This window comes from Astatotilapia calliptera, chromosome 9 (assembly GCF_900246225.1).
Source record: "Astatotilapia calliptera chromosome 9, fAstCal1.2, whole genome shotgun sequence".
NCBI classification, from domain to species: Eukaryota; Metazoa; Chordata; class Actinopteri; order Cichliformes; family Cichlidae; genus Astatotilapia; species Astatotilapia calliptera.
Window position 1 is genome coordinate 22,785,409 of NC_039310.1, and position 15,840 is coordinate 22,801,248.

A 15,840-nucleotide genomic window follows, 5' to 3' on the forward strand; every position below is an offset into this window, starting at 1 on the left:
GAAGGCAGCCAACATCCAAAGAAAAGCTTTAAAAATCCTCCAAGAAGCCTAGAGAACTATTCCTCAAGACTACTTCAAGGAATGGCAAGAAAATATAGACTTTCATGGTCATTAGAATTGTACAAACTCTTGCCTTATACACTCTATTTTCATGCATGTTTGCACATATTTTAATAACAGCAGCAATTTCCCATTTTTCCAACAAAATATAAAATATAAAGAAATGTGGGGTGACTCAAGACTTTTGATTTACTCATTACTGTATTTAAACAACCAAAAGCTTTTATTCTGCATTTCTCTGGAAGTTCATTTATTCTTGTGACAGATGCTTGAAAAACGTTCACATCAATGAGCTAAGCCATGTCAAGGCCTGTTCATCTAACACTGGCTTCCATAACACACCCATCCAGATAAGATTAGCCGCTTACCCTATTTTAGCAGTTGACTCACCTAGTAAAGGCAGCTCCTTGGCTTAAATGTCAGGTGGATTTATCTAAAGGTCATTCTATTATAATTAGTGCTAATGGGTGAAAGTGAAAGCAGTTAACCTTTTATTAAAAGTTGTAACGATCTAAACTAAATCTACAGATGGCTTGATAATAACAGTGTCAGTAGAGCAGATGAGCACACTGGTTTGACCAACGATGACTAAATAATGATGCAGTCAGTGTCAACATGGACCAGAAGTGTTTGCAGCATTTAACCCTTTAAAACCTGAATCATGAAATAATTGCCAGAAAATAACATTTTTCTGAAAATATTGTTTATTTAACCTTCTTTTGTTTAATTTTATTTAATTGTTTAAAAATTGAATCACATTTCAATTTCCATATATGACATTTAATTTGTATCATATTTGCTTATCTGTTTTGTTTTGGGTTTTTTTTGATTGCTTAGAAATATATTGTGCAATTTATTTAGGTTTTTCAGGGGAGGAAATTCACACTGATTATGTTGAAGTCCCAAAAACTTTCAAAAAACTGTATGTATCAAATATGATACACTAGGCATTAAGGGGTTAATTTGGACACAGCATCTTATATGTATACTGGACCATAAGCAGTGACAATGCCCCGCTGATATGTATGGTTCCCGCTTTCAGTAGATGAATGAAACCAGTCTTGTCATGTCAAATAATGCACATATAATACAACGTTTTTTTTCTTCTTGTATCCAGATCAATTGATGAGCTAAATAGGTTAAATAAAGCCCAGTTTATTGTTGCGAAGTGGACAAAACTGTCTTAATGCGTGTGTGTTTTGGAGCTACTTTCAAAGGGTTTTGCCAGTTGGCCTTTACCTTTGTGATTCTTCTTTACATGCAGATTCACTACATTCATCCACCATTTGTTTGTTTTTCTAGTGACTGAGCATGCCTGCAAAAGGGTTAGAGGGAAAGAAAAAAGAGAACAGGGCGGTTTAAAAGAGGTTCACTTACAGGAGAAATGCAATGATAGAGGAAATAATTAGCAAATTCTGTAGTTTCAGTAGTTAATTTCATAGTAAAAAGTTAAGCTATTCATTTCATTACGGTCTACCACTAAGCTACAGTTCTGTTCAGTTCAGTGTTATTTATATTGCGCCAAATCACATCAACAGTCACCTCAAGGTGCTTTAGACTGTAAGGTAAAGACCCTACAGTATTACAGAGAAATCACAAGAAGATGATCCCCTATGAGCAAACCCTGAGCTATAAAGAAAGAAAACTCCCTTTTAATGGGAAGAAACCTCCAGCAGAACCAGGGACAGGGAGGATCAGCCGTCTGCCATGAACTTTCGGGCAAAGGGAAAGAGAAAAGAAAAAGAAAAGCACAGGTAGACAGGACAAAACGCAAACTATAGAAAAGACTGACGGGAACTCAGAAAACATGAACTGAAACTACACCTTATTGAGGATCTTCCTATGTCACCGTCAGTGGTCTGCAATAGTTAAAAATCATTTTCAGTAAAAGTATACATACAGTCATAGTAAAAAGAAAGCACACTCTCCGTCAGTTCCAATGTTTTATGTATTAAGAGATAAAACAAAACCATCTGGTTCTTAGCCAGACTTACAATTAGGTAAATACAACCTGGGGGAACTACAAACATGACATTTTACACGGTGTCATTATTTATTTAACAAAAACATAGCCAAGAAACAGTGTGCAAGCACAGCCCATGAATCAGTCACTTGTAAAACCTCCTTTAGCAACAACTTGAAGTAGCATGAGGTACATTTTTTTTTGTGTAACTTTATCAGTCTTTCACATTATTGCGATGGAATTTAGGCCCACTGTTCTTTACTGGGATATTTCAGTACTTTCAGTAGATTGCAGTAGATGAATTCTCATCTTTTTCTTTCAGCCATTCAGTTGTAGATTTACTGCTGTGCTGTGATCATTGCCCTATTTCATGGCACAATCTGGGCCAAGCTTTAGCTTATTGGACAGATAGCTTCATATTTGATGCAGGATTACTTTGATATACTATATACTTTGATATAAAGGACATTGTTCTATTGTTTTTAGAAAGAAGAGGCTTTCTACCGGTAACCCTGTCAGACAAGCCGTACTTGTTCAGTGTTTTTCTAGTTATGCTGTCATGAACTTTAACATTTAACATCAGTTAAAGTTAACTGAGGCCTGTAGAGTCTGAGATGTAGCTCTTGGGCTTATTTTGTTCAGTTTCTCTGAGTAGTGCACAACTTGACCTTAGACTAAGCGCCATCACTGCTGGAGAAACTGGAAACTGATTGATTGGAAACCTGAACTTTTGCTTATGTGGAAGCAGTAAAGGTGTAATTAGTTTTTCAGAAACTTTCTGCATTTTGGCTTTGGTTTTCTTCGAGCTAATGACACTGTGTAATATTTCATGCTTTTGTTAGTCTGAAGTTGTATTTACCTAATTTTAAGACATGTTTTATTAAGCCCTGAAAGATTGTGAATTTCCTTTTTCCTTGTTTTTTACTCTAAATCTTGATTTCTATAGTGTATAAAAACTCTGTGACTGTGACTGAAGGGCGTTTTATTTCTAAAACTATAATTATCTGCTTATAAATGGGTTTCACTAATAATATCTAAAAAAATATTTGTTATTCAGTCTTTTTTTGTTTCGTTTTTTTTTTTTTTTTTTAGAGGGATTAGGTGAAAATTTAGGTCAGCTGAAATATATACTTGAAAACAAGCTACACCTTTGATGAGCAGGTCATGCAGTTATGTTTGGTTAAATAATTTATCAGAAAAAAGTCTGTTTCCACGCCTCAAGCAGCACATATGAAAGCCTCAGCTCTGATTTTGGAAACCTGAAACAAAACCTAAAAAGCGAACAGGCTTAGTAAGTTCAAATTCAGCGTCAGTAACTTTCTGTGAAGTCATCGGGATTTTATGGAAAGAAGTCTCTGACAACAAGCAATATTTGCTTAGCTAACTTTCCACTTTTTCATCTAAACGCTGTGTTTGTTTTCTTTCTTCTTTCACTTGAAACCGATAGCAAAGGTTACACTAACACGTGTGCAATTATGCAAACCTGCTAAACCACTGATCACAAGAGAAAGTGTTCCAGAACAAGATCAAACCCGTTTTGGGTTTTTAATTCGTAGGTGTACGCCACAAAGAGCCTTATCTGTTTCGCGTGTGAACCAAAGATCTGTGACAGGATCTTAAAGAGCAGAGTTAGACATATTTGTGTGAGTGATACTCTTGTGGCAGGAAGAGGGAGGCTCCTCGAGCAGAGTAAAACCTCCTCTTTCCTTTCTAGCGTATAGCTGCTGTGTCACACGTACCGTAAATGGGCTGTATTGGTGCTGGGAAGAGGCGTTCGGGGTTCTCACTGCACAGGTGTAATATGAAGAAGGCCCCTTGTGTAAAACCACAACATGGGGTACTGTGACAAGTACTGTAATGTCGGTAAACATTGTCACGATTTGAGTCACTGTTGTTGCCATTCGCACAATCACACTAATAATAATCTTTGTGTGGCACTTTTAGGACAGTGGCAAAGTGTTATTGTGGTGACAGCGAAACCTTCAAGGTCATTTTTTGACATTTCCACATATTTATCTAAAACGGGCTTTTTATTTAAGTAAGCTGGATTGAAGTTTTCTAAAAACCCAGCAGACCCTGCCAGCCCCCTGACAGTCAGTACATTACCTGCTCCGCTGACTGCTACTTCCCAGCTTACTGATGCTGCGCCCTCCATAGACATTTTAAGAAAGTACTTAGTACTTCTTAGTGGGTATAAACCTTTCCAAATCCTTCTTGGGTCCAGGAATGTGGACAAATATGGACTGAGTTTTTTGGGGGAGGGGTTAAAGGTTTTACTAGAGTAGAAAATGTACAGTATCACCGACTGAGCAACCAAACAAAGTGATGTTAATGCTTGACATTTTTTTAAAGCATTTAAGCAAAGTACATGAGTAACCAGAGGCCAATCACATTCCCTGAATGAAGTGAATTTCCCTGATGAACTGGGAATGTTTTTAGAAAAATCTTTCAACTCCTGCAGGCAGCAACTATGACACTTTACCATGCTTACTTTAAACATTATACTTTTTAGCACTGAATTTAGCATTAGACTGCTTTTTCAGTATGGTCTCAGCAATATAAAACATCTGTGCATGACAGGTTGTTAAGTCACGATACATGATAACTTCCTGATTTGATGCAGAGGTTCCAAACTGAACCAACAACAACAAAAAAGAAAAAGAAAACCTGGTTAAAATGTTTAGTGATTCAAATTAGCAATGTCAAAGTCAAGCTACGTGTCTAACAATGCACAAGTTTAGGTATTAGAAGTATTAAAAAGCTCAACTTTTGGACCAGACTGAGAAGTTTATGTCTGCTCTAATGCTGGACATTTTAACAATTGAGTCTGTGGGATCTAACTGGCTTTTGCAAACCAGTCTAAAGAGGCTACAGTTGGTTATTCTGGGCCTTTGGTTACTGTATTAACACTGGAGCAAATATACACACTGTGAACAAGGATTTGCACCTTGTCAAGACATAAGCCTTCGTTTTAATTTAATTTGTAATTGCAGGTGATTATACACTAATGAAAGCATCACTATCGATGTCACATTTAATTATGTTAGAACAGAGAACAGATACTGATGAGTGTTTAACAGTTACAGCCTGGGCCTAATACTGCAACCTCCAGGGTGGATGAGCTGTTGCCTCAAGCACAAGCATTTAAATCCAACTAATATGCTGTCTTTCTGTCTGTGCACGTGCTCTGTTTTTTTTTTCTTGTGCATTGCATTGGACAAAAGTCTCAACCAAATTACAGCAATTAAATGGCTATGTGGCATGAATAATTGGTATAAGTAAGGGGCCAACTTAAGTATAATATATATATATATATATATATATATATAAAAACACCCAGCACGCCCCTGCGGGCGGTTTATCCTTCAAGCTCGGGTCCTCTACCAGAGGCCTGGGAGCTTGAGGGTCCTGCGCAGTATCTTAGCTGTTCCCAGGACTGCTCTCTTCTGGACAGAGATCTCAGATGTTGTTCCTGCTGGATCTGCTGGAGCCACTCGCCTAGCTTGGGAGTCACCGCACCTAGTGCTCCGATTACCACGGGGACCACCGTTACCTTCACCCTCCACATCCTCTCGAGCTCTTCTCTGAGCCCTTGGTATTTCTCCAGCTTCTCGTGTTCCTTCTTCTGGTGCTCCAGGTGAGGCATGAACTCACAACCTCGGCATTATAAGTATATATATATATACATATATATATATAAGCATTTTAAGACAGGAATTTCTCTTTTTTGGAACAATTAATTGTTGTCTAGTAACATCAGTGTTTACTAAGCCTACATATACTCTCTATATTATTTTCCAAATAACAGTTTTAATTACACAGAAGTAAAAATGAACATTTTTGTTAGTGTTTTTTAAATCTCATCTCCACATGGTGATATAACTTTAGGTTGCAAAACATTTCCAACACTTTTAACATGTAGCTTGTGTCCAAATAGTACAAAGTCAAGATAGCATTTTCTTTATAAATGACCCAAACACACCATGATAATAAATGTGTATGGCTCAGGTGGTTTGGAGAGAGGTGTAGCAGTCAGAAGGTCAGTGTTTGATCTCCAGCTCTTCAAGTTCATGTATTGAAGTCTGCTTGGGCAAGATAGTGAACCCTGATTTGCCCCTGTTGAATCCATGTAAGTGTGTGTGAATGTTATAAAGCACTTAGGCATAAATGCGTGCGTGATTGGGTGAGGTAGAGAGTACCTAAAGTAGTACCTCAAAGACATTCAAGTTAAGTAGAAAGGTGTTATATAAGTAAGGCTCCATTTATTGTGCCTGCTATAGAACAGGCAAGATAAAAGCTTAATAGGATAATGTATTGGTATTGGTATTTATGTGGTTTTCTCTGAATAATTAGTTTCTTGTCTGATGTATGTAGAAAATATGTAAATGATGGATAAGGCCTCAAAATCTGAGAAGTAAAGCCAATGTGGAAGTGCCTTGAAGCTGCACTGTTCCTATTGGCCTGTAGAGGGAGGGTCTTACAGTTCCAAAAAGAGTCTATGCTAAAAAAAAAACCCTTATTTGCTTGGTCACTAGTTGGACATTTTCCTCAACGCGAGTTAATTTTGTAAATTATGGTTCAACTTAGAATAAAAAAAGGAGAGAAAACAGGCCCAATTTAAATGAGGGGCTCCATGTAATTAACAAATTGTTACCACATAAAACGTCTACGTGAGTCTTCTAGGGTCTGCTTGGGTTTCCAGCTGTCTGCAGCACAGTACAACTGAGGCATGCGAGTGCAGTGTACATAGACTGTAGATAAAAGATGACAGCAGAAGCGCTTTAGATCTGCAGTCTTTCCCATTACCAGCAGGAGGTGATTCCTGTGGCTCAAACACACACACACACACACACACACACATGTATACATATATATATATATATATACGTATATTGAAATCTATAGGAAAGCAGCTTTGTATTTTTTGCTCTGTGACTTCAGTGAAAACTTTCTCAGTGACTTTCTGATCTCACTCACTGTTTTCAAGTGTAAGCACTTTAGGGCAAGCACACCCTATCATAGACAAATCACTACCACTTGAGAATGCACCATTGGTCGACTTCTCAAATCCACACTTTCCTTGGATATCACGGAAAGTAGAGGTCTCAGGTTTGGGCTTCAAATCAGGTCTGCAAAGCAATGATGATGATGATGATGTGACGGTAGCTATATTCATTTATATATGGGAACAGACTTGTATAATCTCTCTTGAGTTTCTTTCACCCATAGAGTCGAGAGTTGGCTATTTTTGGTCTTACTGGCAAAATCTGGGGATTTCTTTTTTTTTATTTCTTATTTTTTTCAGGTGGAAATATCAAAAAATGTCCTAGGCTACAAAAATTAATGGTTGTTTCGGTGGAGTGCGGGATATCACATAATGCCATGCTGGAACGTCCCCACCATTGGCTATATTTAATAGGAGTGGAAGCTCCCACTTCAACAAAAGAAAAACAAATATCTTGATGTGAAAAAGGGCACTGAGGAATTACATGTCTGTGTCTGTTTGGTAACATCATCTCTAATTAAAATGTGCTGATCATGAAACCAGTCTCCTAAAGAAGAAAAGGATGGCGTGTCCTATATGTGGGAATAAATCACACAGGTTTCCATAAGAAATAATAAATAATTAGCTCTGGGTTGAGTCCCCCGCGCTGAGTGCCGGTTACTGGAGGAGGAGCAGTGGCGTATTTTCCCCTCTCTTTCTTCCCTGAAATAAGCCCGCTCTGAGTCAACACCTTTCAGAACAGACTGTCAAGAGATTGTGTAAATGATAAGCCTGCGAGATGTGTGATTTTCCCATAACCCGCAGGCCATAAGTTTTGCATTTTTTTGGACAGTTTCATTTCGATATTAGTGGTTCTGAAAGCTGGTCGGGCTTTTAAGCAGCTGCAGTTTAACCACCCAGGAAGTAAAGAAGAAAGAAAAAAAAATACTCAGCATACAGATGAGTTCACACAGCTGAAACTGGAGGCTGTCCACTGTAAAAAATCAAGAGTCAGAATCTCTTACAATATTATTTGGTATCATTATAATTTTTCATATGGTTTCAAAATTTCATTCACATGAATTAGGATATGAACTTTAACCTTGAGGTATAACATATATAGTAAACAAAGTATTTTTTAAATGTTTTTGTTAATAGACACACAAATAAAGCTATAAAAGCTATAAATCTATAGCTATCAATAGTGTTATTTTATTTTATTTTATTTTGTTTTGTTTTACACCTAGTAATGTGTTGTCCCAACGGGTAGAATAATTAATTCATGAATTAATTAACTGAGTTTTTGTACATTATACATGCTTTTTTATATAAAGCAAAACTATCTCTGTAAATACAGTAAATGTTAGCTTGGTGTTAAGTTTAAATGCTAGAAAAATATTCTCTCGGTTAAAAAAACGTAAATAAAGATTTGCCATCTTTTGCAGTGCAACAGCAGATTTTTTTTTTTTTTTTTTTTTTTGTCTTAGTCATCGATTCATACCATAAACACATCGTCTATTACCGCTCGAGGCGTTGATTAACTGCTTGTACTTTCCTTTCCTTCGACAAAGTCGGTCAGTCGCTCAACTCATTCTGACTGCACGGGACCGGGGAGGGAATCCCGGCAGCTGATTGGACAGTCAGGGTTTTCCCACGTCACAGGGGATCCTCGGTATAACTGAGAGGCGAGCCGGTCGCGTCGCTTCAATTCACATGTTTTTTAGTCGGGTCTGCACACTCTGAAGACGCCTCCGAAACGCAGTATGGTGAGTCTGCTGCTTTTTACACTTCGCTATTACCGTTGCTATTATCCAACAACTCTGACCTTCTACTTAAAAAAAATTAAAAAAAAGTTTTGCTTTGTACAGAACACTGACCTGGACTCAGAGCAGGAGGAGTTCAATAGGCTTTTATATCAACTTGGACATCTTGTCCTGATAAACATGTTAGCTCCTCAGAGGTTTTTAAAGGCAGTTTAAATATTGATGATTTACCGAGGAACGTGCAAGCTGAGGTCGGGTAACCACGTGACAGCGCGGGGTATAGATAATCGACATCCTTTGTGGGTATGAGTCAAGTGTCACTTTGTGCCATTACAAACAAACTGAGCTCACTGCAGCACAGTATCTCCGTGGAGCACAATGACTACGTCAAGGCTGCAACACACTCTTTGAGTAATTGAATTGTTATTAGTAATGACTGATTAATCGTTTTCTGAGACAAAAGCAGAAATACTTGTAATATTCATTTATGCTGATATCTTTGGGAATTTGCATTGATGTCAAATGAAACTGCTGAACCTGTGGAAATATCTGTTTCTACACTGGGGTGTTATGTCAGAAGAAAAACTCATTTTAGGCCATCCTAATGTAAATACATCTCTGCTGGCGTACTTATTCTTACAATAGAAGAACCGTTTTTTTTTATTTTATTATTAGTATTATTAATTTCATATAAAACTTATAAGATAAGATAAGATAACCTTTATTAGTCCCACACGTGGGAAATTTGTTTTGTCACAGCAGGAAGTGGACAGTGCAAAAGTTATGAAGTAAAAATTAGAATACAATAAGAATAAATACAGTACACAACTGTACAGAATAGAATAAAATAAAATACTATATACAGTAGAATAAAATAGAATAAAATATACAATAAAATAGAAATACAAATGCTATATACAACTGAGTAAGTCCTTATGTCCTTGACTTTTTCTTTTTTTGACAGTCTCTGCTTGAAAACTCAACGGCAAGGCTGCCTGTGGACCCATCAGAGTCAAATGACACTGACAAACACAGACAAGCCCACAGACTGTATCCATCTCTGCCAAATATAGACAGGTGAGACACATCACAGCAGCACTTATGTGAAAATTGGAGTCAGTTTTTATGGAGGAACGTGATGCAAATAATTTGTTTTTCAGGTATGAGTTTTGGTGCAATACTGGGGAAGAACTACACCCGTCTGTGAAGCTGGAAAACACACAGGTAACAAAAGAACAGAGAACCACCACCTTTTGATTGCCTGACCACAACTGAATGATGATATTCGTTGGGTTACTGGAAGCAGTGTGAAGCAAAACTTCCAAAAATGTGTAAAAGGAAGTTGGTAGAGGGAGTCGTGTTGCATAATTTCCCAGAGTCGCAGGCATTTGGCTGTTGATGGATTTACTGCGTGCCACATTTGAGTAGTTCCTGTTTTTCTCTCTTTTATGTGCCTCAGCTGCAAGGGTCCTCTCACAAAAGTGATGTCAACATGAAAACACAGATTCTTATCTTAGAAGAGCAAAAGAACGAGGTGAGTACTTCTCAGACTTTCTGTGTATCCATCCTACGACCCGCGTATGCACGTTTAAAGGTTCACAGTCTTTCTGTTTTTACTCAGCTTCTTTCTATTAATGAGAAATGGGCAAAAGAGTACCGAACCATGGTGCACTACTACAAAGAGAAGGTAAGAAAGGAGCAAGTTCACATCATTTAATGTTGTTTTTCAGCTCGTGTCGGTTTATTATCGCGCTTGTTTATCATTTAAGTGTTGTCTGCGTTCTGCACCCAATGTCCAGGTCGAGGAGTTAAAAGCATTACAGCAGTGTGATCGCTTTGAAGAGGAAGAAGGAAAGCACGTCACGTTAAACCGACTGAAGCTCAAGGTGATCAAAGGAAAAGAGAGCGCACAGGTAAATGCGCCGACCGCTCTTTGATAGATTAAGTCGTTTGATCTGAGCGCTAACGGTTCCCTCATGGGATGCTTTTTCACAGACGGAAGAGGGTGATGCCAGCTCTGAGAAGCTCGAAGCACAGAAAGAAGTAAAAGAGCTGCGAGCGCAGAACAGCGCCCTGACCCGCAAAGGGCAGCATCAACACGAGGAGATCAGACGACTGAACAAGGTGAGGCATCAGGCTTTCTCTGATATTCACTGATGAAAAGGAAGTCTCATTCTAACCCTCGCAGTAAAAACGCTCTAACAGTGGTTTCAATGTGTCTGTGCAGGCCTTAAAGGAGGCGCTTCAGGCTTCTCAGTCCCTTGGAGTGGACAATGAAACACTAGACATCTGGAAACATCAAGTGAGTGCTTTGTCTTCATGTGTGTGATGTTTTTCTTTGCATAAAGACTGAAAACAAAGGAAAAAGGTATTACTTGTCCGTGTCCAAAGGCAATCAAAAAACCTATAAAATTCACTCTGTAGTAGTCTGGCTAATAGCTGCTTTCAGCTGCCACTTTGCCACAAAGCAGGCACCCTGCATGTTTGATTTTTGGCAGCGTTTTACACCGGATCCCCTTCCTGACGCAACTCCAAAAGGGATTTGTGTCTTCAGCTCGAATCCACTCAGCTGCTTTTCACTTACTCACTTAAATGAATGTGTAAACCATATCTTATAAAATCCAAGGTTAAATGTAGTAAGGGGTGTATAAGACTTGCCCAAACTGTTGAGTTACCCCTAATGGACATCTGTTTTTATTTGTCTCACGTCCATATTTAGGCTGAAGTCTTTAAGGAAGACTTTCGGAAGGAGCGCAGAGACCGGGAGAAGCTTAAGGGCAAGTATCTGGAACTGGAGAAGAAGTATACCAAAGCTCACAACGAGCTGCATGTCCTCAGATCTCAGGTACCATTCGTAACCTTAGAAAATTCAGCATGTGAACTATAGGATTAGTGCTTGACTTTAATATGCTTTGTGTATATTCTTCCAGATGACATGGACTCGGCAACTGCACCCCGTGCTTAACTGCTCCTGTGCAAATCAAGCCAAATGTCCGAACTCGGAGGGCCACCAGGTTAGCCAGAATCACATGAAGCTGCAGAGGCGGTGCACTCTCGATAACAAGCAGTGAAGCTCAACCAACTCCTCTGACTTTTTGGGATATTGTTTAGGCGGACTTTCTGGAAGTTTTTCCCGGAGTATGAGCAGCCAGATCAGTGTTCATTGCCAGCAGAGTGAGGAAGTGAGCTCTGTTCCAGCTAACTCCTCTGCTGGTCCTGCTTGTAACAAGGCCACGGCATCAGTCTGGGTCCACTGAGAGACTTATGTGGGGCAAGGGAGGAACCTAATACACAAATATCGATGCATACGCTTACCAAGAGGAGAAAGGCAGCGAAGGGTAAAATGAAACTGTCAAGATAGGCTGATTACACTTCGAGTGTGACACAGGTTTTATTGCACTGCCCAAACACTACTGACATCCACCATACTGATCAATGATGCAACAAAAATGTGGAAATTTCCTGTGTTTAGCACTTGTAAACACCCTGTGCTGCACTACGCTGTAGAAACCTCTTAAAAAACAGAGTCTTGCCCCAGTGATGGGACTAAAAAAGATCAAAACTATCACAGCTCTGTAAGGAGGCAAAGAAACTCGAGCTATGCTGTGATTATAAAGGCTGGTGTTTTTCTGACTTATATTACACTATGTTATGTCGGTCGTATGCAGGCGCTTTTACAACAGCGAGAATCAAGCCTGTAAGAGAAAGAAGTTAATATATAATATATAATATATACATTTATGTTGAGCAGAGTATTTATATATGTTTGGAAACGTTTTTTTGCACATTTTTGTCTGTTTCTTATTTATTTGTCGTGAAAATAAACAACTATACGCTGTTTGTGTTTTAACATGTTCGTACGCACTTCATTCACTGAAATCACTTTTTCACAAGATCAGACAGGCCAGATTGTCTAATTTAGGTAATGCACACTCAACTTTAACACACACTCCACTGGACTTTTTAAGGATTTCGGTTGCACGATACAGCGCACTGCAGTGAACTCATTTTCACGTTAAAGACACCAGTTTGAGGTGAATATGAGATATGTGACGTGGTGTGTTATCCACCCAGTGTCTCAGCAGAAATCAAGACTCATCAGATCAGGCAATGTTTTTTCCAGTCTTCTAATGTGCAGTTCTGGTGAGCCTGTGTGGGCAGCCTCGGTTTCCTGTTCTTAGCTGACAGCACCCAGTGTGGTCTTCTGCTTATTTGAGTTACCGTTGCCTTCCTATCAGCCCAAAGCAGTCTGGCCATTCACCTTTGACCTCTGACATCAAAGAGATATTTTTTTACCCCGAGATTTGCTGCTCACTGGATATTTTCTCTTTTTCAGACTGTAAACCCCAACGACAGCAGTGTGGGAAAATCCCAGTAGATATGAATAGATGAGCAGTTTCTGAAATACACCAGTCTGTCTGGCACCAACAACCATGCCACGTTCAAAGTCACTTAAACCGTCTTTCTTCATTCTGATGCTCAGTTTGAATTTCACCAGCTCGTCTTGATCATGTCACCGACTTGCTGCCATGATATTGATTGATTAGATATTTGCTTTAATGGGCAGTTAAACGGGAATAAATAATAAAGTCTATATCTTTATATGGACTGGTTCTTATATAGTGCTTTTCTACTCTATCTGACCACTCAAAGCGCTTTATACAACTAATTCATTCACCCATTCACACAGGCACTTTTTTTACAAGCTATTATGCTTCATACACATTCTCACTCTGATGGATGCATCAGAAAGCAACATGGGGTTAGTATCTTGATCAAGGATATTTGGCATGCAGACTGGAGCAGACTGGGATCAAACCACCAACCTTCCAGTTAGTAGCTGACCTGCTCTACCACCTGAGCTACAGTCTTTGACTGTAGCTGTGTTTGGTAAAGGATAAAGTTGAATATATAGCAGAATATAGTACACATGTGTATCTGTGAAGCACTTAATGTCTTAATGTTTTCAGCTCATCCGGCTGATGGACCGATTAGTTTGTTCTAGGGTGGGACCTCCCTGCATCTGTCTACAATTTACAAGAACCGCTACTCCTCCTACAGTATTAGTGAGATTTCAGTGAAACAAACACACTAACCACCTAATTCATCCAAACTGTGCTCAAGATCAAAGTCACATTCATAGTTTTACAGGTAACAACTTGTGAATCATGATGGAAGTTGAGCAAGACGAGCAACTAATTCATTGACAATCTGCTCACCTCTTAACAGGTAACATTACCTATTTGCATTATTGAATCAGATAAAGGAAACGTGATTTTCCCTATATTGCACCGATATGTTGAAAAGCTCAGTTGTTAAATTTCAGGAATCAAAACTGATTTTTTTCTGAGGCCTGACAAGCAAAATTTGTGTATTTCTCATTTCAATTTAAACTGGGCAGCTTCAGTGACAGACCTACAGTAACTAAGTTTTCAGTGTCACAGCACAAAGATGCAAGAGCAACAAGACGCCAACAACTTGCCTTTGCACTCACTCTTACGAGCCTCAGAGCTTCCTGTGTCGTTGCTGCAGTCATTCAGTCAAATTGGAAGTCATCTGCATGAGGAAAACTGAATATGAAGCCTACTCTGAGGAAACTGATTCCACTTATAGTTTCATTGCATATGTTAGTGCTGGTGTAGCAGACTGCTTTGTAGAAACCAACCTTGCTTGTTTGAAAGACATCTGAAAAAGATTCTGTAGTTGGAAACCTAAATCAAATTTAAAGCAGACCATCTAATTTACTTACGAGTCAAAGACACACTGATGCCTCCAGCAAACCAATGATTGATTCAAGAGACTATAATAAAAAATACTTGTGTTAAAAATAGTTATTTTTTTAAGTCACTTAATATTGTTCATAAGTATCAAGTATCAATGACGGCTCAGCACTGAGAATCAGCATACCTCTACTGACCTCTAGTGGTAACCAGCGCAACAAACAAAACCTCACTCTGCCTCACAATTCTCAGTTCCCTAAATAATGAGGAAATATGACTAAGCCGACCTCGGAGCCAGCAGAATCTCGATTACCTTATTTTAGTAATTTGTCCATTACGTTACATGTTTACATGTCCACTAACTGGAAGTCTGTCTCTGACTGTATCTGTACACATAAGCAGAGGGCAGTTCTGTGAAAGGATACTAAACATTTTTCCCTAAATGTTTTCTACTAGATATCCTATCCTCCGCAAAGCTTTCAAGTAAAGACTTTAAGAGAGCTGCAGGATCCTTCTATTTCTTTATTTACATGATGATAATTTACATCTGGCAGTGAGAAAAAAGCACAGCCTATGCTGGCGGAAAGATTTTTCATATGTAGCAAGTTCATCTTGAATTTCTGGGCTTTGTTTAGGTAATGTCTCACTGAGGCATGAAAAAAAAAAAAAAGATTTGGCAGCAAGTTCACCCAAGCCCTAGACTTCCACTTGCTAAAGGTCATCACTCAACAAATGATGCTTCTCTGCTGCACCGCCAGAAACCACAGAAAGAGCTGGCTGTACATCTGTAATAACAGCTGTACAGCCAGAGCCTTCAAAATGCTGGAAAAGTTTTTAGAAAGCAGGAACTACAGCAAAAAGGATCGATTTCTGGTAGGGGGGGAATGAAGGTTTTAACTTGAGGGGAAGTATGTTCTCTGGCTCTTGTCTGGCAGCTTATTTGCTGTAAATCAGGTACATACCTGAATTACACGTAAACATTGCTTGCAAAAGGCTTTTGATCACTGAAATATCACTGCTTTGGATTCTCATAAACTCAAACAGTAACAACCAGCCACACTCAACAACATGGTGTAACTGACTCATTAGAAACTACACTGCATTGAACCCAAAGATAAAGCCAATTAACCCGTGTGGATCTAGTTTTATACAACTCATTGTTGTAACTGATTTAAGGCAAATAAGCTCTCCTGCAAGAGCCAGAGAACATGTTCACATTCCATTACAGGAATTTTTGTGAGATCTTTCCCCCTCAAGTGTTTAGAACACAAGGCCCCCACAAGTGGACAGACGGACAGGATGTGCAAATTCTCCTCCATCTGCTGCTTTTCACTCTCACTGCGCTGCAAT

General features: G+C 38.9%; 1 protein-coding gene across 2 annotated transcripts; it reads left to right on the forward strand.

Annotated features, from left to right (window-relative positions):
- The first annotated feature begins 8,590 nt into the window (after window positions 1–8,590).
- Window positions 8,591–12,529, forward strand: LOC113029239 (TNFAIP3-interacting protein 1-like). Of its 2 annotated transcripts, none has more exons than XM_026180008.1 (10): window positions 8,591–8,773; window positions 9,735–9,847; window positions 9,931–9,994; window positions 10,230–10,304; window positions 10,392–10,457; window positions 10,540–10,683; window positions 10,766–10,894; window positions 10,998–11,072; window positions 11,490–11,615; window positions 11,701–12,529. In XM_026180008.1, the coding sequence occupies exons 1-10, from the start codon at window positions 8,771–8,773 to the stop codon at window positions 11,839–11,841; spliced, it is 936 nt and encodes a 311-aa protein (XP_026035793.1). In that variant the 5' UTR covers window positions 8,591–8,770; the 3' UTR covers window positions 11,842–12,529. The 2 variants fall into 2 exon arrangements, with proteins under 2 accessions (XP_026035793.1, XP_026035794.1); XM_026180009.1 differs by having other exon boundaries at window positions 10,570–10,683.
- The last annotated feature ends 3,311 nt before the right edge of the window (window positions 12,530–15,840 follow it).